An 18,869-nucleotide genomic window follows, 5' to 3' on the forward strand; every position below is an offset into this window, starting at 1 on the left:
AGTCCTCCTTAGGGCTGCTGCCAATGCATTCTTCTCCCAGCCTTTATTTGTGCTTGGGATTGCGCTGACACAGGTGCAGGACCTTGCATTTGGCCTTGTTGAACTTCATGAGGTTCCCACAGGCCCACCTCTCAAACCTGTCAAGGTCTCTGTGAATGGTATCCCTTCCCTACAGCCTGTTGACCTCACCACACAGCTTGGTGTCATTGGCAAACTTCCTGAGAGTGCAGTCAAACACGAAGCCTGCCAATGTGATGTTCAGGATTATTCCCTGGATATTTGCGAGGTTCTGCTGCCCTTCACATGTGACAGTGGTTTCAGCCAAAACTATTTCATGGGGAAGAGAAAAAACAGAACATGTAAATAATAGTCTTGAGTCTTTTATTGATAATTATGTGCACTGAATAGTCTCCTTTTCCCTTTTTTGTCAAATCTTTTCTGAAGGCCACTTTTCTGTTTATGCTTTAGTGATGTTTGCAGTGATGACAGACATATGATGTGTACATTCTTCGGTGATTTTATTATATGTAAATCTTCCCAATGTATTACTTTGATATAAAATGATCTCAGTGGCCTCTGGGCTCTGTTAGAGATTTCAGAGCTGTGGAGAAAGGGGCTTGTGTATCCATACCATCTCTTGCACTACACTAAGCTCTGCGGGCAGCTCTCCCAACTTGCTAAATCCATAGTACGACTGAGGAATGAGACAGCTTGCTTTGCCTCGATAGTAGCAGATTGATGAATTTGGCTGGATATTTTTTCAGCTGTAACAATCACAGGAATTGTCATGGTGGCAGTGGAAGAATGGAATCCTTTGTGCAAACATCACAGACCCCTTTGGGAGACCACATCCGTGCAGGAGCATTTCTGTACCCCAAGCAGTGGGCAATGCTTTGTGTGACATTGCTGTGGGTCAGCCTGCGTAAGTTTTGGAGAAACATGGCATAGCTGTAGTAGCTGTTTTACATAGCCTTGTTTTCTAGAAATGAAAGTGATAACAGCAGGATTGCCAGCATTAACTCTTCCATGCGCAACTTTGTGTTTTCTGTGCTCTTTCAGGATGATGAGAATGTTGGACATTTGACCACTACAGTCTTGGAATGAGCCACAGCACACTAGGGATGAGAGATGCCAGGGCTCTGGGAACCTCTGGCTGTGTGTACACATTGAATTCCCTTAATGGACAGCAGTAAGAGTAAACACTTGGCTTTGGCTGATTTGTTTTTGTTTTTTTTTTTTTTTTCCTTCCCCTCTACTTGATTTCTTCTGCTGTGAGAAGTGACGATGTTGCAAACAACCCATCTGCGTTTTTGCAACACCTCCTCTGTTCCTTGATTATTTTAGTTTGTTGGTGTCACTTTACATGTTTATACTATTTTCAAATGTTTGTGCCACTTTCCTCCCATCTTTTTCTCCCTCCCCCCCGCCCCCTTGCTTTATAGTGTTTAGAAGAGCTTCACTGCTTTTCTTTTGCCTCTTTTTTTACCTTAGTTACCTTAGGAATGTGAATTTTTATCTTATACTTTGCTGAGATTTTTTTCGCCTTCAGTCTCATAAAGGAAGTTTCTTTCTTCACCACATCTAAACTTTCATTTTATTTTTTTTTTTGTTATCTTTTGAGGAGCTTTATAACAAAAATAGGGTTAAATCAAAGGTGGAGATATATTCTTCATCTGTTTGAAATGACTTGTTATCCTCCCAGAGGGAGTGAGGAAATAGTTCAGTGTGGCTGGTGTGAATTGGGGAATGCCTTGGCTCAGTCAGTTGCTACTTCTTATCTTGTTTTTCCTACGTGGGTTGCTTGGTCCATGTGCCTTGGTGGGACTGTCTTCTCTGCATCTTGAGGAGGCAAAAGACAAAGCATGTTGTTTTTTCTTTTCAGCATCAAGGGAATGTGCTGTTAATCTCTCATAGGGGTTGCTGTGAGAAGGGAAGAGAAAGTAATTGAGGTAAAGAGATGCTGGCACCCATCCCTGCTGGTACACTTCTCATCAGAAGGGTTGCCCACTCTTTTCCCATTAGTGTTTAGGTACCAGTTTGGGCACTGCCCCTGTGATTAAGGAGACCCTACCTGGAAGTGCTCTGCTAGACAGGGGCCATGCATGTACATACTATCAGTGCTTCTTGCAAGAAGTTCCTTTTTACTGACAACAAAGGAATGTGTCTTCAGTATGTCTTTTGCTGCTGCATGCAGTAGCTACAACAGTTGATTGCCTAGCTGCCACACAGTAGAAATCTGGGTTTCATTTGAATTTTCAAGGTTGTTGAAAGCGTCTTTAGTATTTTTCTTTCCTCCCTCTCTCTCTGCTTTTCTTCTCCATAGGCATGTCAGCCTCCAACAGAGCTTGAAAAAGAGGAAAGAGGTAAAGAGGGGGGGGGGGGGGGGGGGAGAAAGCCAGCAAGGTGTTGTTAGCATTTCCCTGCACCTGAAACTACTCTTCTGGTTTCACGCAGTGCCATTGCGGGGGGGCGGTGGGGGGGGACGGGACCGATGGGCGAGCACCGAGCGCGGCAAAACCCATAGGCTTTTGGCATACCAAAAAAAAGGGCGTGAGGAAGAGTTTAAAAAAAAAAAAAAAAAAGAGGAGGAGGAGGAGGAAACCCCGCAATTTTGCGCCGGTTTCCTCGTTGCGGTGCGAGCGCACAAAGAGACGGCGGGGCGCTGTGGGGAGGGAGGGGTTCCCCCCGGAGGCGGGGCCGGCCGCGGAGCCGGAGCCGGGAGCGGCGGAGCGGGAGGCGCTGCTGGAAGCAGCAGGAGCCGCCGCCATGGAGCCGGGGGGCCGGCGAGGCCGCCCCGCCGAGGAGCCACCGCGCCCCGAGGAGGAGGAGGTGGACCCCCGCATCCAGGTGAGGGCCTGCCTTCCGGAGGGGGGGGCAGGAAAAGGGGGGGGGCTTAATTTTTTAATTTATTTTAATACGTATGTAATGTATATAATAATTGCATAGAATAAGGATTGCCTTTTATTTTGTGCTGCATATGTTCATATATATATATATGTATATATACATATCTATAGATTTTTTTTCCTTCCCCGTGCCGGGCAGCGGTGCGGAGCAGCCCCGGGGGTCTGAGCTCCCGCCGGGTGCGGGGGAAGCGGCTCCGGGGCGCCCCAACCCTTTGTTACCCCCGGCATCGCTCTGCGCCGGGCTCCGTTCGGCGTCCTTCCTTCTCCTCCTCCTGAAATACCCCCCTCCCCTTTTTATTTTTGACCATGACGGCGTGACCTTGCTGGTGGAACAGGGCTGGTGCTCAGAAATTCGTAGATGCGGGAAAACGTCGATTTTTTTAATTATAGGTTTTGTTTCTTTTAAAAAGGAACGTTAGTGGAATATGGTGTTTCCTCTATAAATGCCTTCTGCGATGATTTTTTATTTTTGCATGGTTTCTAAACAAAGCTCTTCTCCCCCAAATTGTGTCTTGACCGATAGCCTGGTGCAAACTTCAGCACGCTGTGGTCCCCCAAATAAAATGTATTTTTAGGTCTCTACAGATTTATGTCTTTTGCCTCCAGCATTGCTGGGATTGTTTGTCATGAGTGAATATAACGTGTGTACATTGCTGAGAGGATCCTTGGCGTAGGTCCCTGCTCGCTGTAATTGTCATTCTTTTCTCCATCATGAGCATTTCTTTTTCCAGGGCTGAGCAGAGCAATTGCAAAATTCACAAAACATGGTTACATAGAGCGAGGCCCTCAGCCAAAAGCTAGCCTGTTACTGCCCTGATTTTGAGAAGCTAAACTCACTTGGTGCCTATTGATATAGTTTTGTCCTTAAGTTCTTCAGCCAGCTTGCAACGTGTTTCCATGTACATGATTTGCTCATTTTTGGCAAAACTGTGTTTTTGTTAAGTTTTCTGTTTGACTGAAAAATCAGGCTGCTGTGTCTGCTTCCCTGACAGCTGTAAGGTTTTTAGCTTTACAGTAAGAGACATTTAGGTAATTTTTGTATGAGTGTCATTTTTGGACAACATGGATACACAAATAGGTATCTTCCAAATCCTAGGAGCGGGAAATGCAATCTAACCTCCAAGGATAAGAGAGCTAAACTGTGGCAATTAATTCTTTTCTGGTTGTAACCAGAGTCATTCTTGTAATCTAGTGGGAAATGGCTCAAGTGACAATCAGTTTACAGTGTTCAGTTTATACTGCTAAACACTTGAAGGCGGATTCTGTTACACTGGTTCACAATTAGATAACGTTTGAACACTCCTGTTGAAATCATAGGATCTCACATGGAGTAATATGTTGCTCAAATAAAGAAAGCTATCGGAGTCTGCTCCTCAGGGTTGCTTTTTGTGGTAAGAAAGTACTTAAGAATGAGCTTTATTTTTACAGTAACTTCATTCATGCCAACACCACCTCTAGTACATATTTATTCAAGGGATTTAACACCTTTGTTTTTGCTGTTAAGAGATCAAAATCTTGGCACAAAGGCAGGCTATGTAAACATAATCGTATGTCCCATTGACTGGTTGTGTAGTGAAATGGTTTGCCAAAAATCCACAGTAAAATGTCTCTCGTGCTGCAAGAGCATTTCTTATCAATTCTGTGCATTCACTGCATGTCTCCTGTGATAGTACTAACTTGGTGCTAATCCTTCTAGGGTGGGTGTGTCTGTCTCCCTAGTACCTCGCAGATACTGTCTATACTGATTAATAAAACAGAACTCACTGTATCTTATGTTTATTTGTAATAGTGAAGAATTAGCCAGAACAGGAAATGTATTGCCTATAGAGGTTTTCTGATTATTTTTCATATAAGTAGCAAAGTTAAACTAAACATCTCAAGGTTTCCTCTTTTCACGGAATTTGTAAGCCACAGCCCTTGCGAGCTTTCAATGGGGATGCTGAATGAGCCTTCTCAGACACATTTTATCCCCAGGTTTCTTAATATGCATCTGACTTTCTTTTTTTCTTTCTAGGGGGAGCTAGAAAAACTGAATCAATCCACAGATGATATCAATCGCAGAGAGACGGAGCTGGAGGTACAGTGTTTATCCTTTCATTTTCCTTTTGTGCGTATTCGATTTTGTGAACAACAGAACAGTATTTCTGAGTAGGTTGCCTCCTGAATTGTGCATCCTGTGGTAATTTGGCTTCAGGAGTCTGGTGATGAATTTTTTTAAAGATATGAATTGAGCTAACAACTGGAACAGAAAGGGAGAAGATTGAGGTATGCCGACAGCGTAAATCTCTCACACCCCACCACTCCAAACCTTATTTTTAGGGTTTGAAACTAAGCTTAGACAAGTTTTATTTTTACAAGTCACTGTTTTGAGTTTGCATTCTTGTAATTATAGACAGGGAAAGTTTATTTGATTAAGAGGGTTTTACCGTACGACTGTCTGCTGGGATCTTCACTTTGGTGGCTGTTTGGGTTTTTTTTAGCTTGTTAACTTTGCCTTTTTTGTCAGTACTTTCTGATCAAGGAAGGTAAGGAAAGAAAGTTGAAGGAAAAGACTTCCTAATTGTAACAAGAGGTTTTCTTGAATACTTAAAAATCTGATAGAAAGTTCTGAAGAAATTGTTTCTAAATCCCCAAATTTGAGCTTCAGCTACTTGGTAGTCATTCTGGAAGGCTCAACATGATTGATCTAATAATGAAGCAAAACAAACTGGCCTACTCGTGTTTCTAAATTTTCTTTTGTTTGCAAAACAAAGAAGATATACCGAGTGGAAGTGTAAGATGAACATACTGCTAAATAAAAACTGGCATAAAATACGACTTTGCATCCTAAATAATTTTGATATCATTACAACATTTTGAATACTGTATCAAAACATGCTGAAGTTGCAGTGATGAACATACTGAAAGAGTACATATATAGATGTACTTCTGTCTGCACCTTCAAAATATCAAAGTCTGTGTTTTGTTTTATTGTATGTGTGTGTTTTCACGAGATGGATACCTGGAGCATGGAATGATTCCTGGTAGTATTTTAAAGTACAGGAGTATCCACTGGGTGCACTGAGCAGAAAATAGTGTTATGAACTTCTTTGGAGACAAAGCAGCTTTGTCGTGTCTTTTTTCTTCTTCCCACTTGTTTGCATTTGTTTGTGGCATGTGGATCATGCATTTATTGGCAAAAAACCGTAGTGGAATGGGAAAATATTTGTTATACCAAATTAAATGATATTTAAGCTGTGGAAACTATTCAGTGTCACTAGCTTGATTTAAATTTTATGAATGAACTCTAAAAATCAGTATGCTAGTCTGCAACAATACCAATTAATGGACTTCAGGACCCTTTGTATAGATGTGTTGAAGAAAGTAATCATTATATTTATCTTTTCACTCTCCTTATTTCATGCTGAGATACTGAAATTGAAAGGTGGTACTATGGATAGTTGCCTGGATTTCATTAATTTTTTACATAACCCTTCAGTGAGGCCATATTATGAAGCAGATGGAATAGTAATAATAATGCAAAGGTGTACTCATGAAATAAGTCCCAGTGACTTTAAGATGGGATTTTACTGCTTGATTAAAATTATTCGTGTGTTCAGGTGTTTGCCTAGCCAGCAGATTTGTAGCTGCTGTGTGTGTGACACATGCTGAGGTGTAAAGGCTGAAAGGCTCCTGGATATATAACTGTAAATAAAAGAGTGGTATTTCCACATTAGCTCGATCTCACATTGTTACTTATTTTACGCATTTTAATAAATACTAAGTGTCAGATAGTGCAGAGATTACATGATTTCTACCTCTATGTCATTAAATGTTTACTGCAGATCTGTCTGTAGTACGTACTGTAAGCAGTCTTTGATGGAATTAAATTGAAATATCATCAGCAGTATGCCTTCATGAATGTTTCCTCTTCATTTTTCATCCAAAAATCTTACTGGATTGAAGCCAGTTTGTGGTATCATGCAACTACATAATTTCTAATGCGTAAAGATTTTCATTACTTTTGATGTGCTTAAATTTTGAGGACAGCTGCGGTCGGATGATGTAAGCAAGGCTTAATTTATATACATGTTGATAAATTCATTTTAAATGGACTTAAGACTTTCCTACAGGAACCCCACAACACTCAACACTCATGGTTAGAAGAATATCTCTGCATTCATACTCTGAACAAGAAAAGAAAGCTTTGCCAAGCAGCCTTAGAGGGTAAATCCAGAGTTGGGAAGGAGGAGTTTAGAACTGGGGTCATTCTGCTTCAAAGACTTCCAAAATCCATGAATTCTGCTTAAAATGTGGGCTTCTGGGAGAGCCATGCTGTGTTTGCCTTTGAAGATTTGCTCTTTTGGCTGTTATTAGCTGTTTTGGGTCCCTCTTGCTACCCCTTCCTATTTTGTTGTGTTCCTGCTATTGCAAGATGTTTCATTAGAATAAAGATGTGTGTTGGTGTTTTTTAACCAGACAATGGAGTTATATTTATTCTGATTTACTAGTATCATTTTCTTCATCTTTTCAGTATCTTTAATGGGAACATAGATGTATCATTATGCTATTTACAGCACAAGATGCTGACTGCCAGCTTCCTGTAGCATTACTTTGTGGTCCATACATTCCCACTGTTGATTTTTTTTCCTCCAGAATAATCTGGAAGAGCAATGAAGTGTTTGAGTAGAAGGTATATTTCTTTGAAGGAGGTTTATAAAAAAGACACTCATGTTTTTGACTCTCTGATAATACCTTGTGGCATCTGTGTTTTGCAAGGCTGTTCTGGACTTCTTGTGTAGCTTTGTGTGAGTTGCTTTAAATGGGACTGCTGACTGTCTCCAGTTCCCATTAAATGGAAAAAAAGGCTGTTAAATGCCTCTAAACCCCATGCTTTTGTTCTTGTTGTGCCTCAGGTCTACATGTGTAAAATGGAAGTAATAATGCTGCTTTACCGAATGGAAATGTTATGGGGCTCAATTCAGTAGAGGCTTTTAGGATTTTGAGACTGCACTGTCTTGGTGTTGCCAGAGGCGTGTCCATGTTTGAATGATGTAGAAAATATTGGCATCTGCTGATTATAGAGGTGATAAAAAAAAAAAAAGTCAGGCTGATCAACTTAAAACAGAATTCCCCATTTTAAGTTTTGCACTGAAACTGCCATGTGATCTGTTTTTAAGGTGACTGGCCTGCCTTTTTTTATCTTTTAAAATAAGTTTTGCACCTAAACCACCTGTGAGAGCAGTGGATATACGTGCATGGTATGACTTGGACAGATATGTTGAAGTTGGCTACATCTATTCTTTTACTCAGAAGATTTACTCGTTTTTTGCTCTTTTGACCTTTCCTATTAAACCCTGGAGAAATATCCTGACCTGATGATGCTTGCAGCCTGTTCAGGAGTTGCAGGGCTGCTAAAGGGCACTGAGTAGCTGGTAGTTATATGTTGCGTTAATGTATTGCCTGTTAATGAATCTTTGATTAGGCTTGATTTAAAATCCATAATACTGCTCATACTAAGTGCAACACTGAGTGTTACTGACACAGCAAAAGGATGATAAGGGTCCTCTGAGGGATATAACACTTGGCTTTGCTAATGTCCCTGTTTATGTTTGAAGTGTCTGTGAAGAGGTGGGGGAAACATCTTGCAGTGGAGATATGCTTTGGCCAAATGCAAGTTAGAGCGGGCGCCTTGCTATTTGAGCTTTTTTCCTGTTTATTGGAAATGCATCTCCATCTGAACTCGCATCAGGAGCTGCAAATGTACTTAACAAATGTTCATGACTCACCAGTCCAGACAGCTTATACATGGCTTTGATTGGCTCTTGAAAGTACTATTCAGATGTAACAAATTCACCCAGAGACCCTCTGGCAGCATTGCAGGGAGGGGAAATGCAGCACATACCATTAAAATTACCACTGGAATCCCAGCTATCCCGAATGTGGTTTTTGTTAGAGAGAGTTTTTATGTCGCTGGAGCTATGAGCTTGCCAGTGTTTGTTCAGGGGAGATGGCTGCACATGGAAAGTAGAGCTGAACAGTGCTGCTTTCAACCATGCTTGTCATAAGAGGGCCTGCTTAGGATCCTTCTCATGGGCTTGCCTAGATCCTCTAGTCCTGATCTGCAATACTTGGTGTTAATTTTGGTCCTGGATTTATCATAAAGGTCACCCTGGGTTAGTGCTGGATAGAGTCAAAGGGAAGGGGTGTATCAGCTGTGGTGCTCTTTCACATGTGAGCTTTGTCAGCATTTGAACCCCTCTCACACAGGGAAGGACTATTTGTCATGGTTTAACCCCAGCTGGCAGCTCAGCACGACAGAGTCACTCGCTCCCCGAGGGTGGGATGGGAGAGAGAATCAGAAGAGTGAAAGTGAGAAAACTCGTGGGTTGAGATAAAGACAGATAAGTAAAGCAAAAGCTGCATGCACAAACAAAGCAAAACAAAACAAGGAATTTATTCGCTGCTTCCCATTGGCAAGCAGATAGAAGTCCACCAGCTATTTAGAATTGCTTCCTCCTTCCTCAATAAAATACTTGGGTTTGGGGTAAAACTCAAACTGGTGATCCTGTCACATGTAAGAATTTTAAGCAGACTTAAAAAGAAAAATAATCATCTTTCAGATTTTAGAGAAATGACCTGTGAGTGGCGGGAATCTCATTCTGAGCATGCCTGCTTGGCATCTGTCTGTAGAAACATCCGCTAACTTATCATACCCCTGTGCAGCGTTTTCCGGTGTTCACAAAAGAATACACAGATAAGGCCAAAGCAGCTCACTGGCTGGTGCTCCTCATGGTTTTTTGGACTGTGATATACGTGCATGATGTATTTGTCCAGCACTATCAGGACAAATCTTTCCGTGTTTCTTAATAATCCACTTGCTTCCATAGGAAATGGCTCCTGTGTGCGAATTGCTTGTTGTTTTGCCTTCTGCTTTCATCCATGGATAAGTAAGGAAAAGCTCCTTCCTCTGCTATGGCTCTGGAAAGATTTTGTCACCCAAGTGGGTTTTCAACCTGAGGGAGGAAGGGTTAGGCAGAGAAATCTTGTTTTAAAAGGAGCACGCTGTGCCCTCCTTGGCCCACTTTCCTCTCTCCTATGAGAACTAAAAATATTTGTAGTAAGAAGTATTTGCAGTCTCAGTTTGTAACTGTCTTCAAGCAGGAAGTTAGAGCAACTTTCAAATACCAATTTTCTGTTTTCTCAGATTGCAAATTAGTAGCTGCCTAAAAAAAAAAAATCAGACCTTTCCTCATGCTTAAAAATTAAGCAAGATACTACTTATGCCCTTCCTTGCACTTTGTTTTTAAGGTTTGGTAGCCAGCCTGGTTTACTTGAACTGCTCAGGGACCAAATAGATGTTAAAAATGTTTTTAACCGATTTGATGCTCTGAAGGCAGATTTCTGAGCACAGCATATGCATCTGTCTGGTGTGTATGTATGATGCTGATGCTGTTTTAGCTTGTAGGTCTTTGTAGCAGAGAAGATGGGTATGGATACTGCCTCTTGGAAATAGATGAAGCCTGTCCCTCAGTCAGCAGTTTAATTTCCCATGCACCTCCTAGGCTGTTTTAATGGCTTGTCAGAGGTTCTGCACACCAAAATGGCAGAAAGATCATAGGACAGCCTTTGTAAATGAAATTTAAATGTGTTTGGTACTAAGATGCTTCATACTTGGGTGATGTGTTAAGTTCATTTTAAAAAGAAAATTGTTTGAAAATACATGTTTCATTTGATGGGCAGAAATAGTTATTTGCCTGTCATCTGGCATTGAACACCAGCTCATCACCATCACTCCTGAGGAAGGGAAACAGGCATGCTTTGGTCTCTGACAGGTGCAGTGTAATGGGAAAATTGTATTTTAGTTTTTTCCTGCAGTTAAGAGTGGATCTCCAAAATGCTCCTGCGTGGATGGCCTGTCCTTAAGTGTGATTCCCTCTTTTGGTGCAGTATCAAATAGTTGCCCCACAGCAAGTTACTGGAAACAAACTATGCTTTAATAATGAACTATTGCAGCAAAAACATATACAGGGTAGAGGTCTGGCATGCTCCCTAAGACAGAACTAGTGAAATCTGTTTTGAGAGAAAAGTGCAAAGGATTTCCAGGAAGAAAGCTAGTGAGTGTGGAGCTCTTACAGCCGTAGAACAAGATGTTGAAACTTAAACTGCAGCTGTTCATGAGGTACACTAGCAGGTATAGCACTGAGAGCTTGTGTATGACAAGCACCTAGGTAGTGAGAGTCTAGTTTTAAGTGTGTAACCTTATGACACCCATTGAGGATAAAATGCCTTAATCGGCTTTTGTCCAGCTTGAAAAAGGTTTGTCATCATCTCATTTGAGCAAATAGAAAACATTGAAAGCTGACTGGCTGGCATTTTCAATGTCACCTTTTTGTTTGTAAAATCAGCAACAAGGTATTCTTAAAAATGATCATGGAAGATTAGGAGTAAACAGAGGGGAAAATATGGTTTAAAAATGTTTCCTGGATGTTTGACGTGTCTTTTGTCAGTTGCATTGCTTCTGTTCGAGTGTATCTGGTCTGTGAATATATTCTATTGCAGTGATGAGAAAAACAAAGCCATGTACTTTTAAAACAAGCAAACAAACCCCCAAAACCTAAAAACCCACCTAGAAATGGTGAGTGTGATGCACAGGGTTAGTACCTAGGGCTGCTTTTATCAATAACTAGCACTTCTGCTGGGAAGGCACTATCTTTCAAGAAACTGAAATACAGACACTAGGGATTGAGAAATGTGCTAGAAAATTTGTATGGCATATGCTGTTCTGTCTTGGTTCTGCTCACAACAGAAAGTTGCAGGGATTGACGTATTTGCCGTTCTCTATTATCCGTGTGTGCTAGATAAAGGTCTAAACGAAGCAAGACTTTGGCAGTTAAAAAGTAGCTCCATATAAGTTAACTTGTATGGAGGAATATCACATCAGGGGATTTGATAAGTAAGTTGAAGGTGGTGTGGTTGTTTTCCTAAGACAGATGTAGGGCTTACCTTCTGCTAAGGATCGTGGACGAAATGCGGTTCTTGAGCCTCTAAGCTTTTGATGTGAGTGTCCTTACAGAAAACATCGTTAAGAGGATTTATAGGTTTGAACCACTTTACATATGGGTTGCAGTGTCTCGCTGACAGTAATATAGAAAGCCAGACATAAAGCAGTGAATTAAATCGATTCCCAAGTCTTGACCACAGGCCTGTTCTTCCCATGAGCCACAGATGCACTTTTCATGCCACGTAAGTGCACCAAGCCCAGTCCTACTGGTGCAATTGCCTTGGTACTTCTGACCTCCCAAGTTTCACGTGAAGAGTAAAAACAGCTGCTGCACCTGTATTTCTTACTCAGACTTCCCCAGGGTTACCTGCCAGGGGAATTTTGCCCTATCCCAAGGGTGATGTCTCTTACAGATGCTCTGCCAGCACGTGGCAGGGCCGACACATGGAGTATGGCAGGGGGAACCTGTGACCCTGCTCACAGGAGGTGTTGCCATAGCTCCCAGATAGGAGATGCAGTCACTGAGCCCATGAGAGCTGAATCAGTTCAGATTGAGGAGGCTGGGTGGTGTGAATGCACTGGATTGCCACAGGAGCACATGTGGTGTAGATGTATGATGTGGGATCATTTGCTTTTGTAAGGTAGTTGGGGCTAGTGGAGAGTACTGTAGTGCAGGAGAGGGCATGTGTTCGGCATTACACCTTCTCAGAGACCCCAGCATCTTCTTGCTGTGTCTGAAGGAGATGGCTGGAAACCTTTGGTAGGGGGACTGATCCCAGCAGAGAATGAGCATCTGCTTATTCTCTCATGCAGAAGGTGTTGGAGCCTGCAGGCTTGTGTTTCTTCTGACAGTCAGGAGCCTGAGAATAAATGTCACTGAAAATAAGTCTTGTGGTGGATGATACAGATGTAAAGTTCTGGGGTGTTTCAGTTTTCATTATTGTTCTTCACTGGAAGAAATGAGAATGGTCAAACCTAAATAAGGCCTCAAAAGAGGAACCAGGCATGCTTGGGGTAAAATGACAAAGTTCACACCAGTATATTTTTCAGCTGAAGCTCCCTGTTCTGAGTAACTAACTACTGTGAGGGGTGGGACTGGGCTTGTGGGCACACATGTGCTTAACCATTTGCAAGACCTGTGCCTCAGGTGCCAGTTACAGGAGTAGTTACAGTTTAGTAATTTGTATCTGCTTCATCTGAGTTAGTGGGAGATGAATAGGTACAAATTAATAGTTGCTGTTCATTTGACCTCTCTGTCCTTGGTTTTTTTTGTTTGGTTTTTTTTTTTTTTTGTTTTTTTTTTTTTTTTTTTTTTAAGCTCTAAGTAGAGACTAGTCATCTTTTTCCTACTGGATAGGATTGTACACAATTATTACATGAATAAATTTGGGGTAGGTCTCTAAGCACAGATTTGTAGTGATGGTTTCTTTGTTCTAAGTGCTTATCTTACAAACATGGGAACTGAATTTTTTGATGAATCACTGCATAGGGCTTTTTTTGCTTGAACTATTTGCTTTGCATAACTAGTATCATAATATGTTAGCTCTTACAAAAAAAGTAAAAACAAATCTTCAGGCTCACTCATTTAGAAATGAGCTTTTAATTCTGTTCCTGCACTTACAGGAATATTTTTTTTTTTATTAAATATACTTCAGTACATAATATTTTTCTTGCAATACAGTCATGAGGCTTGTAGCCTTATTTCAGTTACTTGTGAAACTCATTTTGAGCAGTGAACCATGTATCGTCCAGTCATTGAATCGGAAATATTCAAACTCCTCTCACTGAGAAAATCACTGACTCAATACATGTTGTTTAAATGATACATTTCAGGCTTTCACTAAGCAATGAGATTATTGACTGGATTTAGGTTAATGAAATAATAAGTTATTGTCCCTTTAGTTCTCCATTTTTGAACTTGTTACCCATTTGAATAATTCCTTAGAATAAATTAGATTATCTTAAGAATCCAAAGCTATTTACACTGAACTAAAATATTACTGATGCTGGTTCAGGTTTTAGATAACACTAAAAAGGAAGCAAGGAAGCTTTTACAAAAGTATCTCGCTTTTTCTGTAAAAAACTAATGTGTCGTTGCATTTTTTTTCCACTTTTGAGAGCATGGTGGCAGGTTCCAATGTATTTTAAATCTTCCATTGAATAAAGAGTTTTACATTCTAGAAATCCTCAACAATAATGACAAACCCCTCCTGAATTAGGGCACTTTTTCAAGCCAGCTGCTTCCTGATAATCAACATGTCACTCCAGCAGTCTGCATAAATGCTGCTCTCTAATTAGAGTTACAAGCCTTGTTGAGAGCTCACATGGCCCTTCTTCTTCGTCTCCTTAAATCCTGGGCCAGGTCCCAGCCTGAATTTGCATCACTCTGCAGTAGTTTAGAATCCGTGTTGGTTTCTGAGATTGAGATCAGAAACTTACAGGTGTGTAAATTTGCTTAGATTTGCTTACAGGTGTGGAAATTTCAATAGAGCAGAGAAAATATTTTGATTGCTTTAGCTAATAATTTAAGGAGGGCAACTCGTCCAGTTTAGAAGTGGCTGGAATTCACTTTTCTTAAATATAGTAAATACTAACAACGAAATGGAATGTAGGTGCCCTTAGCCATTGCTACAAACCATAGCTGAAAAGATGGGCTTTTATGGAAGGGACTCCTGCTATGAGAACCTGGAACCTTTCTGCTGCTATCAAAGTAAGTAGGGTGTGTTTGAGGAGCTGTCTTGAAAATATACCATGTGGGAAGTGTCCAGTTCTTCCTGTAGAAAGCATCCTCATTTGCATTGTGGAATGGTTCTCTGAGGGGACCAGTACTAGGGGCGGACATGCTAAGGTTTAGGAGATGCCAATTCCAGCTGATTTGCCAGCCTGCTGTGGGAATTTGGCCTGCCTGCTAGCATTGTCTATGTGAGATGTCTTTACCATTGAACTGCCTCTCAGAACTTGTTACCCTGCTGTTCACCTCCTCACGGAGTAATTTGCAAACTATTCCTCTCTGAGAAACCCTGGCAGAGGTGACATCTAGAACAGACAGTTGTAAACTTTGTGTAAGAGCTGTCTCTGAAAGACACTTGGTGTCTGGGATGACAGCTTTCAGGTGCAGTTCTGGGTTCCTCTACTGAAGAATTCTGGCTTAGTCCAAATGCCAGTAACTGTGTTGAATGTGTCAGCTCGTGTGTGAATCTGAAGAGGAACCTGAATAAAGGTAGGAACGAACAGGTAGAAATAATTTTTGAAGTTCTAATCTCTTTGTCCTTTTTTTCCTTTCTGCAACATTTTGAAGGACGCACGCCAGAAGTTCCGCTCTGTGCTGGTTGAAGCAACAGTAAAACTGGATGAACTGGTAAAGAAGATTGGAAAAGCTGTAGAAGATTCTAAACCTTACTGGGAAGCTCGAAGGGTGGCCAGGCAGGTAAGAACTTTTGCCTTACAAGCTTATGCTGGTAGTTGGAGAGCACATAGTGATTGCATTGCTTTCCTCCTATTAATAACACTGTAAGCATATACACTTGGCTGATGCTGGTCTGTGTCTTCAGTTGCATGTCAGCCATGGGAATTGATGGCAAAAGTGTATTTCTTCACAACCACAGCTGCACATGTTCTTCAGTCTAGGAACAACTACAGCAAACACAGTAGCAAAAGACTAGTTCTTTTCTCCTCTTGTTATCAATGGTCTTTCAGAGCCCTGTTCTTTCCTATCAGTAGTTGTAATTATTTGAACATATAGTGTAGACTTTGTGTTTCTGCTTTTTCTTCTTGCTTAGCAACCAAATGACTGCAATTGGAAGCTGCTGGGAAAGAGGCTGGAGTAGGGCAGACTTGGGGAAACCTGCAGGGTTTGGTGCTGATTAGGCTGTGATGAAGCTAAATGTGGATATAAAGTTCTGAGATGAATGTGCTAAATGTGGCTCTAAAGCATTTTGGTCTGGGGAGAAGCTGACCTCTGCTTTCTCTGCTGCCATCAGGACCTTACCTCCCTTTCCCCACCCACTACTTGGTTATTGACAGGCCTGTGTGGCTGAGGTGAGGAAGGATGAGGTGCAGAAATAAGGGTGTGACCTGCTGGCTGAAGGGAAAGCAAGAAAGCTTGTGAGATATCAGGCAGCTTCCAATTTAGGGAAGAAGCTGCTGAGTGTTGAGTGTGTGTGGTGGCTTAGGCAGTACTTCTTCTTGGTGTCTGTTGTGGGGTTTGCTGGTGTCTGAGGCTTTTTGTTTTTTCCCCAAGGGGAGGCTGTTCCTGGTTGCTCTTTGTGTTTTCTCTTGAGGCGGGGAGAGTCAGGAAGAACTGCCTGGAGCTACTGCTTCTGTGCTTGGCTGGAAGGATATGTGAGGTGGTGTCTGTGGCTGGGTAGCCAGGATGTGATTGTGTTCAAGGGGAGAGTGAGAGATGGGGTAGCATGTATGAAATACATGAAAATTACAGAAGAATTTTATTTGAGAACATAGGTAAGAGATGAGGCTGAGGGATGAGAAAAGTCATGTAGATGTGTGCCAGATGGCACAGGGTAAGAGAAGGGGAGAGAAGAGAATGCATCCTCAGAACAATGCCCAGGAAAGGGAGGCATGAACACAAACTTCATTTGAAACTTGATGAAGCAGGAATTGGGTTGATGGGATGTGTCATTCAAGATAATATATGAGTGCGTTGATGCTTTAAATTGTGCAGCAATTGTTTTGAAGCCATTGTCTCAAGTGATGGGGATGAAGTGTAGGGCTTTTATGCTTAATCCTACAGACTAGTAGTGCAGCAAATAGGTAAACTCTGCTTCAAAGCACAGTAAGTAGTTTATCTACTTATCTCTACCTGCTCTGAAAGCAGTCCCTGCTCATGGGGCCTATGGTGTGTTGATGGGTGATGTGCTAGAGATATACCAGTAGTGACCTTAATAACAAAATAAAGTACAATTTGAAAAAAAAAAATCCCCAAAACCCTGCCTTGAGCATGACCTTATACTTCTATTACTGTAAATAGCTGTGTAAGGCACAGCATGCATAGGACTGCAAGAGTTGTACTTGGAAAAGTCAATGGTAGAAAAGCGTACTTTGCAGTACGAAAAAAAAAAAGTCCATTGACTTTGAGGTTTGTAACATCAAACACTGAGAATGATGAACTTTGCTCTCTGTCCTGAAGTTGGCAGCCCATTATGTCCTGGAAATGTAATTTTGTATTGTTATGTCTTTGCTACCCTTGAAATCCATTCAGTCGTTCTGGTTCAAAGGTGCTTTACAAGACCAAAAAGAAAAAGAAGAAACCCAAACCACTGAAGATCCTTAAATTAGTAGAATTGCTGCTCTAGTATTGGGCTTGATAGAGAGAGCCGTGTTTTTCTCCCAGTCCATTCTGTCACTAGCTACGTTTAAATGCCATTTATCCCAGATCTGCTAATTTGCCACACACTCAGTTTTCTTTTAATTCCTTGATAGAATTTTATTTTAAAGCAGGAATTCCCCTTCTAACTGTCATTTCACTTTTTTCTACTTTGTGTTAGGGAGCTGGTCATGGAACAGAGCTCCCTGGAAGATGGTCTCTGGTTTCCCTTTGGTTCTTTGTCTAATAAAATCTTAAAATAGAAAATGTGAGGGCCAACAGGAGTACTAGCATTGAAGGACAGTGAATCTGTCTGGAAACTGGGAAGATTGTAAAGATTAGTATGAGCCATCAGTAAAGCATCTGCCTAAGGAGTTTTTTTAGTTTTAATTTAGCCTAGAAAAGTTCCATTTATCTGGGAGCAAATACACTGTATTAAAGCAGGGAGAAGGGCTGAGTAGATAGGGAAATGTGAAACTGGAGGAATGTACTAGAATATTAACATAGTTAGATGCCAATTCCCATCTTTCTTTTTACTTTTAATTGTAAAACTGTAGAGAAATGATGGCAACAGCTTTCTGTTTTTTCCATTTAAATTTATAATAACATCTAGCCTATGAAGAATTGTCTTCCTCCTCCTGTCTTTACAGTTATTTTAGAGCCATTAGGCTGCCTCCAAAAGCATGGGCATAAGTTTCTTGGAGGCTGAAACAGCTTTAATTAAACAATAAGGGAAATATGCATGACTGTACTTGTAAGGGAAAGGGAAGTGTAAGTTCTTGTTTGTTGTTCTCAGTAAAGGGAAGTAAAAATATGGCCTATAAATTTTAAGTCTTTTGGGACTAAAGAACTGCATAATTAATGACATTTAGTTTGGCAGAAATGCAGGAGTTATCCAGAGTGACTTGCATGTAAGATGTCAGTTGCAGGGTGAGTTGCCTGGTACAAGCTGTATTAAGTCACACTGAGGAGCTTACTTTCACTTGGCACCAGCATGATTCTCTTTTGGAAATACCTGTTTGATCTATTAAGATAAAACTCAATATAAAAGGTATGAGGGCAGTGACATGGGGTCATCAAAAAACAGGTCATCAACTCAAGTACGACACTGGAGAAGCTTTAGGACCTTGAGCCCTTTTGTCTACCCACCCTTATCCCTACTTTGCAATCCTGTCTTGGCAGAAGATGGGGAATTCAAAACAATTTAACTCCCCCGTGCAAAAGTCCTGTAGCATCTTGTTTGTGTAATGTTTGCCAAGAGAGCCTTGCCTTGGCCTATCTCAGGGTGAAACTTTGTTTTAACAGAACAATGGCCCTTTAGCATTAAGATTTGAGTACTTTGCCCTCTGAAATAGTGGCACGGCGAATCAGGATGCTGTCTGTGGGCACCAAAGCAGTAATATTGGGCTTTTGCTGAGATTGAAGTGAGAGCTGGGTAATACTCTTGCCCCTGTAGTTTTCTGCCAAGACAACTTTGTTGTGATTCCTCATCTGGTACACCAGTGGGCCTTTTGTGTTGATTGCAGGCACATGTAACTTTTAGAGCATTTTGATTCAAATGTGTTGTTTAATGAAATTTTATAGTAGTTCTGCTGCAAGAACTTTTTGTGGTTTACATGTTGTCTTTTCATGTTATTCTTTAACTGATACCATAATG

At 41.2% G+C, this 18,869-nt stretch overlaps 1 protein-coding gene across 1 annotated transcript in view; it reads left to right on the forward strand.

Annotated features, from left to right (window-relative positions):
• The first annotated feature begins 2,720 nt into the window (after positions 1-2,720).
• The window catches only part of SH3BP5 (SH3 domain binding protein 5), a 52,897-nt gene continuing 36,748 nt past the window's right edge, over positions 2,721-18,869 (forward strand). Inside the window, exons 1-3 of the mRNA XM_027659357.1 lie at positions 2,721-2,847; positions 4,921-4,983; positions 15,188-15,316. Of these exons, the coding sequence (XP_027515158.1) occupies positions 2,767-2,847; positions 4,921-4,983; positions 15,188-15,316 (273 nt within the window). The 5' untranslated portion in view covers positions 2,721-2,766. The remainder of the gene's footprint in view (positions 2,848-4,920; positions 4,984-15,187; positions 15,317-18,869) is intronic.

This window comes from Corapipo altera, unplaced genomic scaffold (genome assembly GCF_003945725.1).
Source record: "Corapipo altera isolate COAL_440 unplaced genomic scaffold, ASM394572v1 44b, whole genome shotgun sequence".
Classification (NCBI taxonomy): Eukaryota; Metazoa; Chordata; class Aves; order Passeriformes; family Pipridae; genus Corapipo; species Corapipo altera.